This window comes from Schistocerca americana, chromosome X (genome assembly GCF_021461395.2).
Source record: "Schistocerca americana isolate TAMUIC-IGC-003095 chromosome X, iqSchAmer2.1, whole genome shotgun sequence".
Classification (NCBI taxonomy): domain Eukaryota; kingdom Metazoa; phylum Arthropoda; class Insecta; order Orthoptera; family Acrididae; genus Schistocerca; species Schistocerca americana.
In genome coordinates, this window is record NC_060130.1 from 312,197,783 (window position 1) to 312,219,277 (window position 21,495).

Here is a 21,495-nt window from a genome sequence, read left to right on the forward strand (position 1 = left end):
TGAAGCCCACTGCAAGCAGGAAGTGCTGTGTAGAGTAGAGAAGGTTTGGTGACTACAGGGATTTACTGCAACTGCTGGTAGTTTGGCCTGGACCTGCTGCGTGGGTTACCCCCCTCCCAGCGCCTCCCCCCCTCTCCCCTCCCCCCCCCCCGCCACCACCACCCCTTCCGTTCTCGCTGTCAATCTTAAAGTAATCTTGGACAGAGTATAACCACATGAAGAATATAAAGTAAGTATAAGTAAAAGGATCGATATGAAAAGGAATGGATAATTCCAAGTAATTTTGTTTAGTGGCTGAAAGTGTCTGTTATGCTACATCACAACCAACTGTTATTGTGTTGAATAGAGGTCATGACGATTGATCGTAATCAACCTCAAATTTATGAAAAACGCGGCCCGAGGGATGGGCTAAACTGCGATTTTTCGATATCACCGAGTTCTGTGAATGCTACTTTTCAGTAACTATGATTCTTAACTGCGATTTGTTGCAGTTAAGAATCGCAGTTAACCAATCCACAACTAGTATGCCTCTGCTATTTCTGCGATTTTTGCTACTCCTGCAATCTACGTGATTCCTGCGACTTAAGCGATTTCTGTGAATTCTGCAATCCTGCGCTTTACGCGATTTCTGTAATCACGGTTAATGTTACACTGTCATTAGTCGAAGTTAGCAGTGAACTGTGTCGATGCAACCGAGAAATATATTCTCGCCTGTATAGGCGATTATTTGTAATGGTCTAACGTAACGTTTCAGTAACCCAACTGAAAAAAGTTACCTGAAATGGTGTTATTAATATTTCCAATGATCCTTCCTCAGTTGTTACATGATATACGAAAGATACGCTTGCCCACAGACAAAATCCCATCTCAACATAACAGTCAATATCGTGTATGTTTTACCTATGTTCTTCCTATGGCTTTAGTTTTTATTAATGGAAGTAATGTGAAAATATAATAATGTGATGTTGAGAATCACAACACAAATTACCACACAGTACCATAGGAGTTCATGTTTAGAATACGGATTCTAACAACATTGTTACGTTCACAAGTATCTGAACCACTTTGTCAGTCATTCGATGTAGCAATAATTCAAAATATCAGTGGCTGCAGAACTGAAAAAGTTGCCACGGCATCTTTATACCGTCTTCATCACAGATAAGGTTAGTTTCTAAGTTTGTGAATCAATGTAGGGTCATCGCTTATGTAAAGTGTGAAACTTCCCCCCACTCAACTGGTTTCATTACCAGAAATATTAGCAGTTCTATAATATGAATTATATTGCTAATAATTAGTAGCAGTATAAAAGTTCAATAATTATCCTGATTTTCCAGACGCAGTTCGATTACTGACTGCTGTACGTACCCATCCACATCTAGAAGAGATAATCGTTAAAATTCAAATTGACTCTTGATGAATTCGCAGCGTAAAAGAGCCATAATTGATAACGGAAGTGTGCAAAATGAGTATTGGTATAGTGAGTCATTGAAGTCATTATGTGATTTGAAAGGGATGATAAATTAATCTGAACTACACTGTGAAGGAATTATAAAAATTTCTTTCTGACCTTTCATCCCATACCCCAAAATGTATTTAGCGATAAAGACTTGCTACAGTGTGATACTGATCTGTCCACCCCTCCTGCCTTGAACGTTCGTTATGATGAGAGACGAGACCAAAGTCTAGATTAGGTTGGAAGACTGCATGCTTTAAGGCTGATGATGTGCAAGTGAAAACAGTGGAAAGCACTGACCTTACAGTTACAAGTAGACTTTGGGAATAGTACTAATGCAATATTTGAAAATACAGAAGAAAGTTTAACTGCGTATTGTTCTGTCAGAAAAAATATCCATCTTGTGAACACAGTTGTTAAACATTTGGTAAAAGTTATGTAGTAGACACCGCATTGCATTTTTAGTAGTATATGCACGATAGATGTGTGTAATACGCATCAAAAGACTCATCGGAGCCTTATCTGTTTTTGAAATTACCCTGCAGTTTTAGCTTTTATGATGAATAATGCGTTTAAATATGTCACGGAAATTCCAGGCTACACTAAAGGTCTGTCTATTAGCGCAACCTTTATTCGACCTTCACATTCCTCGACTGCATCAATTCTCAACCGAGTATAAAATTTTTCTCAGAGAAAATTATCTTCTTGGTTCATTGCTTCGACCATAAACATGTAATATATCCATATAGTGAGACACGAGGTTCTTCGAACGAAGTACGGACTTAGGACAACAGATGGCACACGGCATCTCATGTTAACTGCGCTCTTTAGTTGCTACTTGCGCCTTCCAGCTGCGACTTGTCACGGAAATGACAGTTAGACTCTATAGCGTGTCACAAAGAAAAACAGTAGTACGAACCTAGGACGTCAGATTGCACACGGCCTTGAATGTTAAATACGCTTTTTAGCTGCTACTTGCGACTTCTACTTGTGACTTGTCACATAAATCACAGTTAGACAAGAAGGTCACAGGAAGAAGTACGAAACTCGCCCAACAGATGGCACACTGCGATGAATGTTAACTGCGCTTTTTAGTTGCTACATACAACTTCCACTTGCGATTTGTCATTAAAATATCAGCTAGACAAAAGGTTCACAGGGAGAAGTACGAAATTCGGCCAACAGAGGGCACACGGCGTTGAATGTTAAGTGCTACTTACGACTTCCACTTGCTATTTGTCGCTGAAATCGCAGCTAGACAAAAGGTTCACAGGGAGAAGTACAAAATTCGTCTTGTTGCAACCTTTGTTCACTAAAGTACGAGCAGCCCTTAGCGGCTCGCCATCTTACTTACAACTATTCATGACGTCACCTTTCCGGCTTAGATCTTTTTTAATATGTGACTTGTAAGTACTGCATATTTTTCCAGTCAGTACAAACTTTAATTTTATTGATGTATTGTATACCTAATATTTTAGAACAGTTAGTCTAATTCTGAAGACAACGCTTCATAGTCGCGTCAAAACCTGGTCAGTTTTGACTTAATGCTTGTGATCGAGGGCTTACTTGTTCTAATATAATGAAAAGAACACGTATACAGCAAAGTACTCTCCAACATATAGCACATATTGGCTTGCAGAGTGTAGGTGTAGACTAAATGGAATTGTTATGGGAAGTAGATTACCACTGATTCGGTAAGTTCTGCCTTTATCTACTTCATTTGTTGGCTTCGGTTCACTCACAAAGGTGACAAATAATATTGATACATTAGCACTAAATATGATAACATTTTTGAAGACATGCTGCTCAGAGTAGTAGGGTAATTGAATTTTATCACACTGAAGAAAGTGGGTTCCATGTGAATTTTCGACAAAACTAATTTGCATACCAAAGGCCTAACTCTGGTCACATTCAGTAAATATCCAAAAAATTGAATCTGTTTTGAGATTTCTAGAAATTTCAGTGCTGCATATAAGCCTCAATTATTAGCTGTAGTCAAGTGTGATGCATAAAGGCACTTCAATAAACGAAAATTATAAAATCATCATCATACTTGTAGGATCAATAATGTTTTCTTCTAACTATTTGGTCGTTTATTTATTGCATTAGTTAAGAAGTGCCTTCCATATCGAATTCCACCAGAAAATATTTTGTCAGTTATAGAAATTGCGATAAGTCATGCAGAAAAATGTTACAAAAAATCATCATCTCAGTATCAACATCTATGGTTATTTCAACTAATGATCCAAAAATGGGTTAAAATTAATATGAAAATAGGGCTTTACGTTGTTTTAGTCAAGCAGGGTACAGCACTTCAACTTCGGAAGACCACTAACACCCCAAAACTTACTGTTTATTGCTATGTTATGAAGAAATTATGTATTCATGCACAACTGCTATTTTTCATTCTAATTAGGCTATTATGTAATTGTTTACAAAATACCACAAAACGTGTCATAATATTTGGAAAAGATCTAGTGCTATGAATTTGTTTTTGCAGACTTATTTGTAATGTAAGTGATAGCGAGTCTATAAGCCCCCAAGGAATGGGACAGGAACTTTCCAATTTTCGACCAGTTACATCGTTTAAGATATTTTAAGTTATGTTGGCGAAGAATATATGGACACAAAGTATTTTGGCACTTAATAAAAGAAAACATGGTTTGTAGTACGCTGTAATGTATACGAACTTTAAATCGTCTGCATTACAGCCTAACACGGACTATATTTTCTTTTATTCAGCCTTTGGAGCCTGTGGATCACCATAAAAAATGACTTTGACTGTATTCTGATATGATTGTTAAGTTCCTGATATAGTCCAGTCTTACCTAGCGTTCTGCGGTCCTAAGAGCCTGTTGTTGCTTTTGTGAGTCAGATGACATTAAGATGATGTATAAATCACACGGTAGACGTCCTTGGTCTAATAAAATACAGTTTAATAAATTAAAAACTTCATGTTTACTGTTAAAGTTCAAGCCACTCAATAGTTTAAATACATTATTGTCATATCTATCGATAGACACGTATTTGTGTATAATATCTTTGGCGCTATCGCTCTCAGAGACATTGAAGTACTTCCGTGGAAATATGTTGGGGTAGTCACATCAAAACAGAGAAGAGGTTTTCTACCGCAGGTTGAGTCGCCTTTGTGGCTGAACTAGAAGAGAATTATGAGTATTAGTGCCATTTTGGCATTAACTAATTCCGAAAGCAGTATAAAAGAAAGTTTACAAGTGATGCCAAGTTTGGATTGTTGTAGGTACGTTCATCCTATGGTGAAAAATATTGCGTAGTGACTTCTGAACATGTCCGCCATGTCATTGAGGTCTTTGATCGAAAAAAAAATTTATTTATTCCCAATCATTTGGCAAATACGTTAAAGGGTGAAGTTAGTGTTACAGGCGAATTAGAGCTTGATAACGAATAAAGTAATAGTTTCAGAATATGTGCTATAGTTAACGATATGACGTAATATAATCATTCTATTAACACAAATAGGTGTTTGACCTGATCAGTGATATGATTGACAGAAGTGACAAGATACATAAAGTAACTATTCCTTTGTTAAACAGGTTTGAGTATATTTGTGTGAGTTCAGTAATTCTTTACTCCTGTAGATGTTCAGTATATAACTGTGGATATGAAAAGAAAACTTGGACCTACGTAAAATATTCCATTGTTGTGTTACTGTGACAAACTTTATACATATTTTTGAGTTAAACTTAGCTTTACACTTATTGTCGACAAAGCTTAGAAATTTGTATGTTAACATGGTGTTCGCGAGCCAACAAAATCCCACAAAAGTTCTCTTGCCAGTTGATAATGTGAGAATTTTATGAGGCACGTTGTCGCTGGACCTTTTCGGTTTTAAAGGTATACATAATTTTTGTGGTAATATTGTTTATCGATGACGCATTAGTTTGTAGGTTTTCTGCAGTCGTGAAGTAAAGCAAATCGTCAGTTTTGTCCCATTTGTGGAAAAAATGGAAAATGACAGTTGTAACAATGAATATGATGGTCTACTGATTTCGAAATAACTGCATTTGTATATGTTATCATGGGGCTTTCATTTGGTGATGGCGACAGTTTTTACTCGCGTATTTTTGGAATACTTATATCCCATAATTGTCATTGCACACTTTTCTGACACACTTGCTTGGTCTCGAAAACTAGTTATTCATTTTCGAATGACACTGTAACCCGCTTCCATTGTTAAAGTAAGACACTTTTTTTTCATGTCATTGTTCTGATATGCTAGTTATTATCCATTGCCAAATTTAAATACAAAAGGATTTCATCGGAACTTATCAATTTCTCGCGTGGTAGCATATTTTTCTGTACTATTAAAGAAGATAGTTGACTTTGCAAACTTTGTAAAGAACCAGGCACTGTGGGTGTTTTTAATTGGGTTTGGTGGTAAAGAAAACTTATTTTTCAACTTTTTGTGTTATTTGCTCGAACTTAAGTGCAGATGCTAGGGAGTGTATTTTATTAATAATTTTTATGTAGTGGTTATGCCATAGTAAAAAGTGCAAATGTAGACGTTCATTGACTTTTATTCATTCAGGGCTCATCTCACAATGATATAGGATTTATCATACTACAATGAAAATAAATAGTTCAAGTATGTGCCTGTTATGTTTCTATGAGGAAAGGACAGGTGGTCTTGCTGATTGAACTATCCTGCAATTTTCTAGAAATAATTTAGGATAACCTAAATCAGAATATCTTGAGAGATATAACTCTTTCCTTCTGAATGTGGAGTCAATGTCTTAACTGCACTGTCACATTCAGTTAGAAGCTATTGTTCAATGTTTTCATTGAATAAATATACTGCTATGCTTAAAGCATTGAAAGCCAATTTTTGTTAGATAATTGATAACTAATATTTGCTACTAATGTATGTGAAATAAGTTGTGCCCCTGTGTTTACTTGTTCAAAATTTACGGGTAGTTTTGGTGGCATCGATAGCTAGCATTCGATGTTGCACATAAGTAGAAAGAAATTAATGCTTTCCTTGTGGAATGTATTTTTCTGAAAGTAGAGTGTAAGAGGCACTGTATTAATATGTAAGATTTTCTGCTAGTAATTTATAGTTTAAGAGCAAGTTTCTATTAGTGGAATTGTTGTCTGGTTTTCTTTTGCAGGAGGTGTAATTGTAGTTTTTGCTGGCAATATACTTTTCTTCAATAAATAAATAAATGAATAGAAATAAAAGCTGTTCTGTGATATGATACAAGCTCCTTGCCACTGACAGTACAGTGGTTGCATTCTTGGCTCACAGCCCACGTCTCGTATTGGAGCTCATAATATTTAATACATTCATCTTTTTTAATGAAACACAAGTAAAAGCTGCCTACAGTTATTTTTATCTGCACATAAAAACTCATTGGAATCTAAACTGCATAATATAAGCATAACAACAAGAATTACAGTTATCCTCATGACGACATATTTATTGCCTTTGCTATGTCACAAGCTTCGACATCCAGTTGCAATATGGATCAATACATGAGGTCGAGGTTTGGCAGTAAGGTGACACCATACAAGGCAGATTTTCATGACTGGTATATTGCTGAAATTTGATTTATTAGCATAGGGCCATAGTCATAATTCTCTGGCTAATGTTTGTCATCCACTGCTGGAGACTTCATCAGAGGCTTAAACATAGTGGAAGATGAAATGTTGGGTAGAGACTGATGGCTAGGACCACGACCTTATGCCTATAAATCAAATATCAGCAAGTTCTCAAATACCAGTTGTGAAAGCCTGCCTTGTATATTGTCTCCTCACCACCAAAGCTGGACTTTGGGGTATGCTGCAATTGTCTTGTCAATGTGACCTACATTCAAAAGAATAGAGAACAAAATATGTATAAAATTTTGAGTGTCTTGTTCTGCATTAGCATGTATGATGTCACACACTACTTCATTACATCACAGGTTAAAGCAAATTTCTGATACTGGTATATTGTCAGTCCTTTCATTGATAGGTTGATGCAGTGATACTATTCAGTTCTTTATTTGCTGTGAAAGTGGGGAGGTAGTGTCATGAACTTGAACACCAGACTTTGTGTCTGCATTAAATGCCATCTGCCTGAAATAGTAATTTAGCTTGGTGGCTCCCGTGATGCAGTTAAACACTGCCTCTGTTTGAAAGTTACATTAGTGGCTGGTTGTCGTGAAACGTTCATTGGCTTTAACTCTGACTGTCACCTTCAAATTTGACTTAGACTTCAGGTTATGCTATAGGTCAGTTGCCCACTGTAATCTGTTAAAAAGGAGACTGGAAAATAGTGTTGATTGTCATCACTGCTCAAAGCAGAGCAGACATACTGAAATATTCAATATTCCCACTTCATTTCTTTCTTCTCCTTATTTTTCCTCTTTTTTAAAGCTGTTTTCATGCAGGATGCCAGCCAGTATGTGTACGTAGGTATTGCTTTTTCTATGTGTAAAATTTCATAACTGTGATTTGTGTGTGTTGCTAATAGAAAATAAAAACTTGAATGGCTTAAAGCACTCCTGTACCCACACCCAAAACAAGTCTTTTTACAGAAGATATAGTATTACATTTCAACTGTTTTTAAAATAAACAGTAACTTTGCTCTATTTTAGAGACAAGTGCATCCTAAACTGATATACTGCTTCTTTCATAAATTGGTTTAAGCACCACAGTAACACATCCATATTTTGTCTGTAGCAGTGTTGTTGTTAAGGGCAGATGCACAACATTTTGACTTCTAAAATAATTTTTGCGCTGTGAGGTGTGTCAGGTCAGAACAAAGCAGTGTGGACTTGTAGAATGATGTAAAATCCAGCCAGATGGCATTATAGATCAACCACAAGCTCAGCATAGACAAGGATGGAGGAGAATGTTGCCCCACCTGTTTTGAAAGAAATCTCTGCATCTACCTTGATGTTTTAAGGGAACTACAGAAAACATAAATCTGGATGGCCAGTTGGGTATCAGAATCATTTTCTTCTGTTGTGGAAATCAGCAGTGCTTAGAAATTCCCTGATGTTACTCTGGCGAGCCATTTTTTCTCCCCATTGTTTCATTGTTTTTGTCGTACAGAAATGTTCTAGTACATGACTGATGCAGGTCAGTCTGTGATTTGTGCCCTCAAGTACCTTAGTTAAACTGTTGATATCTTCATACATTGCCAAGCTGTGTGGACAGCTCTCTCAAAGTGCTAGTCCAGTCTTGGTGCTTTAGAAAATTGTACTGCAAAGCAGCTTCTAAAGCATAATACCATACTCGGCAGCTACACTAAATGCATTGTCATTTATCAGAGTTCAGCAACACCCCTTTTTAACCAATCTCTGAGGACCAAAATATTTTTGGTTAGGAGTTTAGCTCGAATAGTAAAGTGAAGTACCCATAATCAGAATTTGGGGTTTTTAAACAATACAGGTTTTGTTCATAATCACAAATGCACCAGACATGGACATTGAAAACCCTAAAATATATATCACTAGTACATAATTTTCCACAACTCAATAGGCTTTATTCTGAAGTCATGTGAAATCAAGTGGAATTTCTGTTTAAATGCATCATCAAGAAGAATAAATTGTTTGTTCAAAAGCTGTTTAATTCAGCTAATAGTGTAGATAATTGTGATTATACCAACAAGAAAATCTCTACATATTATCATTTAGTTTTTTAATTAAAAAGTGAGTAACTTTAGTTTGCTTCTCCTGTGTGTGTAACACTAGCTGCTTGGTATTGGCAAGAATCGATTCTGAATGAGGAAAAATAGCTGCAGCTGAACTTAGTGGAAACGAATCATCTTCTGTACCTTCTACCAGCTCTGCTTAGTTCTTTATTAAGCATATTATGTCGCTCACATCTATCAGCTGTGCAAAAGTCTTTATTTCATCACAACTAAGTACTGAAATATCGCATTTGCTGTAATATGTTAAAACATTAAGGGAAATCATCTTGCTTGTGTTCTGCAGCAACTTATACTGACACATAGCTAGCAGGGCTCAACACAATCTGTGTAACAGGCAGACAGAAACATGTCAACAGCCTGTGAAATATTCATTCTCATAATGTTCTTCCTTCCGAGGGATGAAATTGACTTATCCAAAACAGGCATTCTATATTTAGCTTTCACATGATGAATTATGCCTGGGTCTAGAGACTGCATGTAAGTGTAAACTTATCAGGAAGGAACACAAACATTCCCGAAGAATATAATTTCCTTTGGGTATGCATGGCAACAGGGTGCACTTATCTTAGTGTCTAAACTCTTGAAAAACTGCGGACAAATTTCAGCAGTCATCCAGACATTGCTAATAAAGTAATAGGTGCACATTAGTGTTAGTTTTATCTCCTGCGAGTTTAAATTTCTCCCTTGCTGTCTCTTTTGGCAAACAGCAGGGCCCTCATTCCTTGTTAGCCTAAGTGACATTCCCCACTGAACAGAATAGACCTATGTTTCTGAGGAAAATAAATTATAGAAGACCACAGTTCCATAAGCACTGAAAATGTTTCTGTGCTAATGTCTGTTATCAGCTGTTGCAAAATATTTTGTCTTCCAAAGTTCAATACATTCCAAATTTACTGCCTCCTTTTTCAATTTACAGTTTGAGATGAAATGTTATATGGTGGTAGTCTTTCTAAGCATACTTGACACCCATTAGGTAAACTTAAATCTTTCATCTGAAGCTTCAGGGTGATTTCCTGGGCTTTGTTGTAACAAGTGTCTGCGTATGGGAATGTTTCCACTTCTTATTTCATGAAGCCATTTTGTTAGTAAGAAGATACTTTCTAACTCCTTTAGGGGCCTACATACCTTCAGTTTAACTGTGCAGCTTATTACGTGAGATGTTTGAGTGACACTTTAATATTAGGAGAGGAACTGTGTATTTCAGGTAAGCTGTCTGCCTGTGCATGAAACATCGGCCACCATTATCTCTGTGGGCCTGATGTGACTCGTGATGGTGTAATCCGTAAAGTAAGCAGCTTTAAATTTGGAACTTCCTGATAAATTAAAACTGTGTGGGACTGGGCCTTGAACCTGGGACCTTCACTTTTTGCAGGCAAGTGCTCTACTGAATGAGCTATCAAAGTACCATCTGCTCTCACAGCCCTTTTCTGCCAGTACCTTATCTTCTACCATCCAAACTCCACAAAAGTTTGAATGAATTTTCATTCTGCAGTGGATCCCCTAGGCTGTGACTAAGCCATGTCTGCATTACCCTTTCTTCCAAGGGTACTAGACATGCAGGCTCTGTAGTAGAATTTCCGTGAAGTTTGGAAATTACGAGACTTTCTGCTGCAAGCAGGGCTGTGAGTGTGGGTAAAGAGTCGTGCTTGAATAGGTCAGTTAGTAGAGCACTTGCCTGCGAAAGGCAGAGATACTAGATTTGAATCTCTATCTGACACAGTTTTAATCTGTGCGTGCCCACACACACTCACTCTGCAGCTGTCCCCTTTTCTTTTCCCTGCATCACTTTGTCAAGAATACTGCATGACGTGCCAGAATTGAGAAAACTGAATGTAGCCTACACATCTTCAGTTGAAATACCTGTACAGATTTTGACTTGTACACACATCTGCTCAGTTAAACTGAAGGTGTGTTACCCCTGTGAATGATGAAGCACAAATGTTCTCTTCATAATAGAATAAGACCATCAGTTTGTGTTCAGGAATGTCTGCTTATTTTTCAGTATATGTCGTATTTCTTTGCCATTCAGAGTTTAAATGTTAAAATTGTCCTGAACATCGTGACTAATTGTTAGCTTCTGCTGAATCTTAAGCTTTCTTCTCTTATGACCCTAACTTCTCAAAGCTTTGGTGTAGAACTCAACACTTTGATAGGGAATGCAGTGTGATTCCCCTCAGAGGACTCGAGACTTTGTTTGCGTGTGTGTGATGAATGCTGGGCCCCCCAAGCTACTGGAGCACCCATTTGCTTTCGTGTGCTGCAGTCTCACATCTATCATCCCTCTCTCTCTTCCTCATGGTGGCAGCCTTTGATGTCAACCTGGCTATTCCCTAGGTTCTGCTTTGGTTTCTTGGAATATTCATTCATTTTCTTTACATCAACTTTCGCCTGAAGTAATTTTTGGTTCCCTTCTGGGTTTGACCTTCATTTCCAGATTTTTTTCTATAGTGTGGACTGACTGGGAAGGAACACCTTAAATAGAGCTTATTGTATGCAGTGTTAAAAATCATCTGCACACAGTGTGAATATAGGACTCTTGTATATGACGTGATTGGGTCATTCAGTACCCTTTCAGTTGAGTCCCCTGACAACACTGGAATCACACTGTTGATACCAGAGTTGTTATCTCCCCATGGTGTCAATAAGAAGACGCCTGTTTTTCTAGGACATCAGGACTTCCTACAACAGCAGTCAATGCCAGATGGCCTTTGGTGCTGCTGCCAGATGGCACCTGTGGAGAGAGCACTTGATGGAAATAAGCAGTGAAACATATCAAAATACACCAGAACAATGCCCATTCTGATCCGGCTGTCTCTTCTGGCAGGAATCAAATGTTCAGTGCAGACAGTTACAGTCCTATGCTTTCCGTACACTGGCTACCATGTAGAAAGTGGGACAAGCCAGATGATGGGGATCAAAACAATTTTGCCAATACTAAGTATGTACTCTAATTTATGGGGTTACTTTTACCATGCCATTATAGAAGATAAATTTGGGAAAATGCACAGTTGATCAGTATCGATTAAAGCTGCTTCTGCAGCACAGTCTATAGCTGTCCAGGTATGTGAATGTCTGGGTAACATGTCAGTGACCATTGTGCCACACACAGCTTTCAACATGTCTTGGGGAATCAACTTCCACAGAAACTTTGCACTCCAGATGTGGAGCTACAGACTAATCTGGAGTGGTGAGTTTTACATTTTGTCCAGTGCACCCAAAAAGGTCCCAAGGATAATCAAATAGATGCAGGTGCTTTTCTTAGCCTTTGAAGTGACTGTCCTGGAAACAGGTAGGATGTAAACCCTTATGCCCCCACCACTGATGAGGTGCTTATAATGCTTATGTTTTGGTCATGTTGCCGGCCGGAGTGGCCGTATGTTCTAGGCGCTACAGTCTGGAACCGCGTGACTGCTACGGTCGCAGGTTCGAATCCTGCCTCGGGCATGGATGTGTGTGATGTCCTTAGGTTAGTTAGATTTAAGTAGTTCTAAGTTCTAGGGGACTGATGACCACAGCAGTTAAGTCCCATAGTGCTCAGAACCATTTGAACCATTTTTTTTTGGTCATGTCGTCCCACTGCACAGTGGACCCAAAGTGTGGCAGCTGCAGACATTCACTCCATGAAGGCAGTCCTTGTGAACAACAACCTTATGTCAACTGCATGGAGCACGATACTCCATTCAACAGTTGGCCCAGTCTATGAGAGAGAAAAGAAAGTACAGAATATAAATATGTTGACAGCCTGTCATATACTGAGGCATGAAAAAATCCCCCAACTGTCACAATTTTTTTCCAAACCAGTTATTTATTCTCTCATCTGTTTCTCATGGCACCATCCCCAGGAACCCCTTTCTTCATCCCACCAGAGAAGTGGTTTCCTCCTCTGACATTTACCGTGACAGGGCACTCTCTCGGGACATCTCTCCCTGGAAACCCACAGTTCAGAGGCCCAATACCACCTAATGACTGAAGTTGCAGCCTGTGGTTCCCAGGGCTGCCTACTCTTCATCTGTCCCTATGTTCATCACATAGAGGCTGTCACAAGAATACCACCCACCAAAGGCAGGAGGAGGAGAATTTGGACAAGGCTACTCAGGTAACAGTGGAGATTCCAGATCTCACGATGCAGTTGGATCCTGAACCAATGCTTACTGATTTGGTTCCACCCCCATTGGTCACAGGCAGTGGTACTCCTGGCTCCATCACACCTAACCTGGTCAGCCATAATGTGATCATTCAGTGGAACTGTAATGGATATTGTCACCTGCCATAATTGCAAAACTGATGCCAGTGAGTGGATACCACACTGGAAGCAAGAACAGTACAGGTGGAGATGACCTCAGTGATCACCATTTGCAACATTTATCTACCTCCAGGTAGCGACTTACTTCATTGAGTTGACCACATTAATACCTTCTTTTCTCATACTAGGGGACGTCACTGTGCTCAACTTGCCATGGGGAGTACCACTTTGTCTGGTAGGGTTGTTCTAATTGGCCAGCTCCAGAGGAGGAGGAGGAGGAGAATTGGGACAGGTCCCACCATGCAGTCTGGCTCTAAACCAATGCTCCTTGATGTGGTTCCATCCCAGTCAGTGACAGACAATGATCCAAATTCACGACTGATACTTGCACACCTAACCTGGACACCCTGATCATGATCTGTTATCTCAGTGGTGGTGTTCTTACCCATTTCAGTGCTATTCATTGCACCTTTCTGCCCATGGACTCTACCATCTCTTCTTCCAATCTTGTGGCTTTGTTACAGTGGTCACTACATGATCTTGGTGACAGTGACCACTTTCTGGAGATCTTTTCAATTCACTGCCACAGGGGCAGACTACTGTGTTGCTTGCTTCGAAGAGCTGACTGGCAATTTTATGCTTCTGCTGTTACGTTCATCCCCCATTGGATTGCATGAACAAGGTTGTGCAACACGTCTCTGATGCAGTCACCCACAATGCTGGAACTGCTATTCCTCTTAGTACAAGTGATCCCCCCTCGCCCCCCCCCCCCTCCCCATTGACTGGTGCATTGGTAGGCCAGAGACATTGCAATAGCAGTTAATGATCACTGAAGAGCTCTGTAATGTTTCAAACGACATTCTTCGCCGACAAACCTTTTCACCTTTAAGATACTTCACACTAAGGTTCAGTTTCTGATCAACTGCAGTGAGGAGGAGTGCTATGTTTCTGGCTTGGTAATGTGCCTGTCTTCATCTCAGGTGCCATTGTCTCTTGTCTCTTGTGTCTCATTGTCTCTTGGGCCACCAACAATCTCGGTTCTTGTCCTTCAGGGTGATCTTCATACTGAAGTATCGGCTCTTGCTGAACATCTAGCGACCCACTTTGCGACAGCATTGGCAACTTGTAATTATCTGGCTATCTTTATACTGCAGAAATGACAGTTGGCATACCCCTATGTTTCACCTCTGCCAAGCTAACTCACCATGAACCTTTTGATGGTAACTAGTTCGGGCTATTGCCTTCTCTTTCAATACAGTTCCAGACCCTGATTCAATTCATAATTGATCATCCACCACCTGACTGTTAGTCAAAGGCTACATTTACTCAGGATCTTGAACCACATTTGGCTTGACATTATCTTCCCTTTGCCCTGGCGAGATACTATCATTGTCACAATCCTTAAGCCAAGCAAAAACCCAGTGAATAAAATATTTTGAGCTATTATGCCATGGTTGAATGGATTTGACTTTAAAATTTGACGTTTTGTCCCCATCTATGGAGGACATTTACAAGGGGGATCATAGCTTTGTGGAATGTCCGATTCACATCCAGGCTAGCTACCGACTTCAGCAGAATTCTGCTTCTGCACAGTGGCACATCGTCACATGTTTTGAATGCACGAGCAGCAACTTTGCTGCAGTCAGTAGCAAGCCATGGTGTGAATCGGACATTCCACAAAGCTACAATCCTCCTTGAAAATGTCCTCCACGGATGGGGAGCAATTTTCACATCTGTCAACCCCTGCTTTCTTTGGGATTGGAATTATTATATTCTTCTTGAAGTCTGAGGGTATTTCGCCTGTCTCGTACATCTTGCTCACCAGACGGTAGAGTTTTGTCAGGGCTGGCTCTCCCAAGGCTATCAAGTAGTTCTGATGGAATGTTGTCTGCTCCCGGTGCCTTGTTTAGACTTAGGTCTTTCAGTGCCCTGTCAAACTCTTCACGCAGTATCATATCTCCCATTTCATCTTCATCTACATCCTCTTCCATTTCCATAATATTGTCCTCAAGAATATCGCCATTGTAAAGACTCTCCATATACTCCTTTCTGCTTTCCCTTCTTTGCTTGGAACTGGGTTTCCATCTGAGCTCTTGATACTCATACGAGTGGTTCTCTTTTCTCCAAAGGTCTTTTTAATTTTCCTGTAAGCCTTATCCATCTTACCCTAGTGAGATAAGCCTCTACATCCTTACAACTGTCCTCAAGCTGTCCTTGCTTAGCCATTTTGCACTTCCTGTCGATCTCATTTTTGAGACGTTTGTATTTCTTTTTGCCTGCTTCATTTATTGCATTTTTGTATTTTCTCCTTTCCTCAATTAAATTCAGTATCTCTTCTGTTACCCAAGGATTTCTATTAGCACTAGACTTTTTACCTATTTGATACTCTGCTGCCTTCACTATTTCATCTCTCAAAGCTCCCCATTCTTCTTCTTCTTCTTCTGTATTTCTTTTCCCCATTCTTCTCAATCGTTCCCTAATGCTCTCCCTGAAATACTCTAAAACCTCTGGTTCTGTCAGTTTATCGAGGGCCATCTTATTAAATTCCCACCTTTTTGCAGTTTCTTTAGTTTTAATCTACAGTTCATAACCAATAAATTGTGCTGCCTCTGGAAATGTCTTAAGATTTAAAACCTGGTTCCTAAATCTGTCCTACCATTATATAATCTATCTGATACCTTCCAGTATCTCCAAGCTTCTTCCATGTGTACAACCTTCTTTTATGATTCTTGAACCAAGTGTTAGCTATGATTAAGTTATGCTCTGTGCAAAATTCTACCAGGCGGCTTCCTTTTTCATTCCTTACCCCCATTCCATATTCACCTACTACATTTCCTTCTCTCCCTTTTCCTACTCTCGAATTCCAGTCACCCACGACTATTAAATTTTCCTCTCCCTTCACTATCTGAATACCTTTTTATCTTGTCATACATTTCATAAATCTCTTCGTCATCTGCGGAGCTAGTCGGCATATAAGCTGTGGTAGGTGTTGGCTTTGTATCTGTCTTGGCCACAATAATACGTTCACTATGCTGTTTGTAGTAGCTTACCCGCATTCCTATTTTTTTATTTAGTATTAAACCTACTCCTGCATTACCCCTATTTGATTTTGTGTTTATAACCCTGTAGTCACCTAACCAGAAGTCTTGTTCCTCCATCCACCGAACTTCACTAATCCCCACTATATGTAAATTTAACTTATCCATTTCCCTTTTTAAATTTTCTAACATACCCACCCGATTAAGGGATCTGACATTCCACACTCCGACCCGTAGAATGCCAGTTTTCTTTCTCCTGATAACAACGTCCTGCTGAGTAGTCCCCACCCGGAGATCAGAATGGGGGACTATTTTACCTTCAGAATATTTTACCCAAGAGGACGCCATCATCATTTAACCATACAGTAACGCTGCATGCCCTCAGAAAAATCACCCATTGTACTTAATAAATAGTCACTCTCTCTTTAGAAATAGCATTTTCATGATTCCAATTACAGATTTAGCATGTTCTGTGGGAGCAGTCCAATGTTGTTACTAGAGCAGCTGCACGAAGACTGACGCCTCCTTACCAAAATCATTTCTTATAGGAAAAACTGTTGCATCCTTGAACCTCCAGTTCTCGATGTACCCTCGTCCGGTTAGTGGCTGATGCCACAGTTTTCTAAGTCCGGCACATGTGTGTTATCCCGGACAAGTGCTGAGGTCTCTTTAGCAGTGCTCGTGTTGGTGTGCGGGCAGAGATAAGTGGTTGCGTAATCATTGAGATAGGCTCTCACAGAGTGTGTCCCAGAGTGCCACTTTTGAGCAAGTGAGTCTCTTAATTGCAGTGGAGTACTACTGATGGTGGAAAACTCTTGCCCTTCCACTCCATCTCACAGCATGTTATATGGTCCACAAATTATATAGGCATTTGTGTGTGTGTGTGTGTGTGTGTGTGTGTGTGTGTGTGTGTGTGTGTGTGTGATGAAATGTTTAACCTTTCAGTTTTGAGTCCATAGTTATATATTATACATGCATTTGCAGTGAGTCTATGGAGGAGCCATGCCAACGATTTTGTGTGACGCTGGGAGCCGGGCCTCAGTGGTGGTCCTGATGCCCCCCATGCCGCATGTAGTGTGTCTCCAATCAGCACAGAGGGCAGCGGCGTGGGGAAACAGAATGAGCTCTCTGTGAGCCGACCATGTGAATTCAGAGATATATGTCCTGTAAGTATGACTGTATAATATTGTTGCTTTTGTAATGTGTGGCAGTGGTTATAATGCTAAAACATTAGCATCACCTATTATTTAGTCTCAGTATTATTTAGCATGTATAAAATGTTCTGGTTATGTTAGTGTGAACATCAATTACTGGTTTATAGTAAAAAGCTTTATATTCCCTGTATTAATAAATTATTTGCAGTAAATTGCATAATGTAAATCAAATACTTCAAACCCAGCCTATTAACTCTGAGACCTCAACTAGCTTGAGAAAGGAAACTTATGAAGTTATGCCCCTAATTACATACTGGATACTTGATATTTAGTTTCTCGGGCAATGTAATTCCAATGTTTCTACTTTAGAAGTGAAGTGTCTGTCCAAGTAGCTTTTTGTCTGCTTGCACCAGATAGGGGTTTTGGAAATAACATTTGTTGTAATTTGCATGCTTGACATTTATCTCTGCCATAAAAATACAAATTTTGTCAATTTATGTTGACGTTTAACAAAAAGATATTTAAAGAGACTGATATGTAAGTAGGGTCCAGAACCCACAAATGTCTTTTAGCACTTTTTACACACAGATATTGTATTTTTCGTGTGCGGAGTCATTTGTTTGTTTACTCATTATCTTCAGTTGTCTGTTTAATTTAGAAGTAAAAGTGAAGAAAGTGTCAATACAATGAAAAAAATATTGCAACTATTATAGGTGATGTTTACGCGACATATTTTATGAAAAAAAATATAAATCAGTCTTTAGAATTACCTCCCACTTGGAACATACAACAGTTTCCTTGTTTACCACACATATATCTCTTAAAATTGTCACGGATTGTTGTTCTTTTGTTCATTTTTTGTACTTTGCTGCTTTTGACTAACTTTCAGTAGTACACAAATGGCATACACCTTCACCTCCATAAACGTCTTGTTTACTGAAGTACTGCTTGATTTCTGTCTGAGTCCCTTCCATGGCTGAAACCTCAGACTCATGGAGTCCTCAAATATTTGTAGCCCTTTCTTCAATTTGTGTTTCATCTTTTGAAGAAAGTCGTCACCTTTTATACTTTATTTCAGTCTGGGAAGTTTGTGTAGAAATAATGTGTAACCATTTACTGGTGCTATGTCCACATGAGTTTAAAAAATATAGTGGGGTACCTTGTAGTTCTTAGTTGAATATTTGTATTGAAATGATCCCTGCATTCATTCCATGTCTGTGATAAAATCTTTTAGTAAATTGCTGTTACCTATAGAAACGAAATTTTCACTGTGCAGCAGTGTGTGTGCTGGTATGACACTTCCTGGCAGATTAAAACTGTGTGGCAGACCAAGACTCTAACTCGGGACCTTTGCCTTTCGTGGGCAAGTGCTCTACAGACTGGGCTACTGAAGCACGATCTGTCCTCACAGATGTACTTCTGCCAGTATCTTGTCTCTTACTGTCCCAAGTTAAAGCTGTGACAATGGGTTGTGAGTCATGCTTGGGTAGGTCAGCCAATATGGCCCAGTAGTGTTAAATCTAAAAATTAGACAAATCGGAAATAATTGCTACAAAAGGTTTTATTGTTTTAATGGCTTCATTTGTGGCCCAATATGACATCCTAGGTTTTCCCCCTCGGTGGAGTTGTGGAAAAATGGTGGGGGGCAAAAATGTACCCGAAAAAGGGGTATTTTTTCGGTTTTGTGATTATATCTTTTAAATGTCTCACAATATCGTAAACATAATGGAATTAAAAATTGTAGGGCATGAAATTCTGCATTGAATGGGAACATCTGCATATTTTTTGGACCGCACTAGTTTCCATACTAGTGCTCTTCAAAATTGGACCAATTTTACATGTTCATGGAAAAATCTTCGTTTTAACCCCGGTTTTTTGGTAATATCATTGAAACTAACCCATCTATCAATAAAGTAGTTCATACGATAGATATAGAGGAATAAATTCTGTGTTTGATGAGACCAAACGTGGACCACCTGTTTCTGTATGGCTAAGTTTCATTGCTGTGCATGTAAGGTACTTCACATTTACAAATCTAGGTCTCTAGATCAGTTTTATGCAGAGAACTCAAAAAACATTATCATGAGTGTTGTTGTGGTTTTCAGTTCTGAGACTGGTTTGATGCAGCTCTCCATGTTACTCTATCCTGTGCAAGCTTCTTCATCACCCAGTACCTACTGCAGCCTACATCCTTCTGAATCTGCTTAGTGTATTCATCTCTTGGACTCCCTCTACGATTTTTACTCTCCACGCTGCCCTCAAATACTAAATTGGTGATCCCTTGATGCCTCAAAACATGTCCTACCAATCGATACCGTCTTTTAGTCAAGTTGTCACAAACTTCTCCTCTCCCCAATCCTATGCAATACCTCCTCATTAGTTATGTGATCTACCCATCTAATCTTCAGCATTCTTCTTATGAGTAAAGATTGAAAAAAAAAAAAAAAAAAGTTTTAAAAAATTGTTCAGTCATGGGTAACTTCAGAGACAAGAAATTTAAGGTCAATTTTGACAGTCCCTTATTAAACGGCAAAGCCTTTTTGCACCTTGTTATTCTGCCTTTGTGTATATGTTCTGCCTGGCAAGCCATTGTAATAATGACAAAAGTGTATCTTCTGTAATTCCTAAGGTAATCGTCCAGAAAGTTACCTTCAAAAAATCGGAACCCTACATTTGAGCAAATTTGGAGGCAAATATAAGAAACAAAATAGGCACCTCTGATTTTAATTTAAAATGCACCATTTGGAAGAGCAGCTTTTGCTTTACTAGAATATTGTGCATAATGTGAGTGTGCAGTTACCAGGTGGCAGCATCCTGCGTCCGCCCAGTAGGTGACACAGTTTATTGCTCTCTAGTGGCGCCTGGCGCCACTCGCGGACAAAAGGACACCTGTGGCCCAAGTAAAAGCTTTTCCTGGCCGGGTCTCGCCAGTTCCCACTTTTCTTCCGGGGTGGACGCACACCAAACGACGCAGTTATTTACCCATAGAGAACGACATGCCACACAGCGATAAGTGCCGGTGTTTCGCGTGACTGCAACGTGCGATGTGCCGCGACAACAACGTGCCTCTGTGCCTCGCACCCACGCTACAATGCGTTTTCCTCGGGCCACCTTTGACACATTTACGCATCACCTCGCCGCCCTTGTGCCATAGTCACTGCTACCGTAAGAAAGATCACCATGTTTTTGCATATCAATACATACACTGCATATGAAGAGTTGCATCATCTTTAAAGTTCTATAACAGTTCAACCCATAGAGGCCCTATGACAGAAATAAAGCATCACTCATTAGCTTGCTTATTTCGAGGCTTGAGATGAAGGCTTCTAAGTAAAGCAAGCTAATGAAGACTCAACCACCTAATTGTTGCTGCAGCACTTGAAGTATCACAGGAACATTAGAAGGTTGTGGTTGTTGGTGAGGATATGGACCTTCTCATCATGCTCAATGCCCTAGCTACACCATCAGCAAATATGTATTTCTTGAAACCTGGAAGAGGAAAGACCTCATCACAAGTATTTGGTTCCAGCAGTTTCAAACTGGCAAACATCAGAAGGCCACTCATATTTCTCCATGCCATAAGTGGATGTGAAACAACTTCAGCGCTCTTCGGTCAAGGCAAGAAGAGGTTGGTCAAAAATAAATGTCTTCTGGAAGATATCAAACCTTTTTTAGAGCATAACACTCAAGCTGAAGCTCATGTCGAAGCTGGCCTCTGATTTTTTAACAACCCTCTATGGAGGTACGGCAGGAGACACTTAAGCAAATTGCGATTCAACCTGTTTTCCGAAGCGATTGTGAAATCCAGATTCACCCTAGCATCCCTACCACTACTGTCGGAAGCAGTTCGCCAGCATTGCTTGAGGACCTACTTAAAAGCACAAATGTGGATAGGACGCTAGATGGATCTGCTCCTCTGGGGATGGCAG

At 39.4% G+C, this 21,495-nt stretch overlaps 1 protein-coding gene across 1 annotated transcript in view; it reads left to right on the forward strand.

Moving 5' to 3' along the window:
- Window positions 1-21,495, forward strand: part of LOC124555987 (ornithine decarboxylase antizyme 1) — a 147,242-nt gene that overhangs the window by 83,500 nt on the left and 42,247 nt on the right. The window contains exon 2 of the mRNA XM_047130032.1: window positions 17,435-17,578. Coding sequence (XP_046985988.1) covers window positions 17,435-17,578 — 144 coding nt within the window. The remainder of the gene's footprint in view (window positions 1-17,434; window positions 17,579-21,495) is intronic.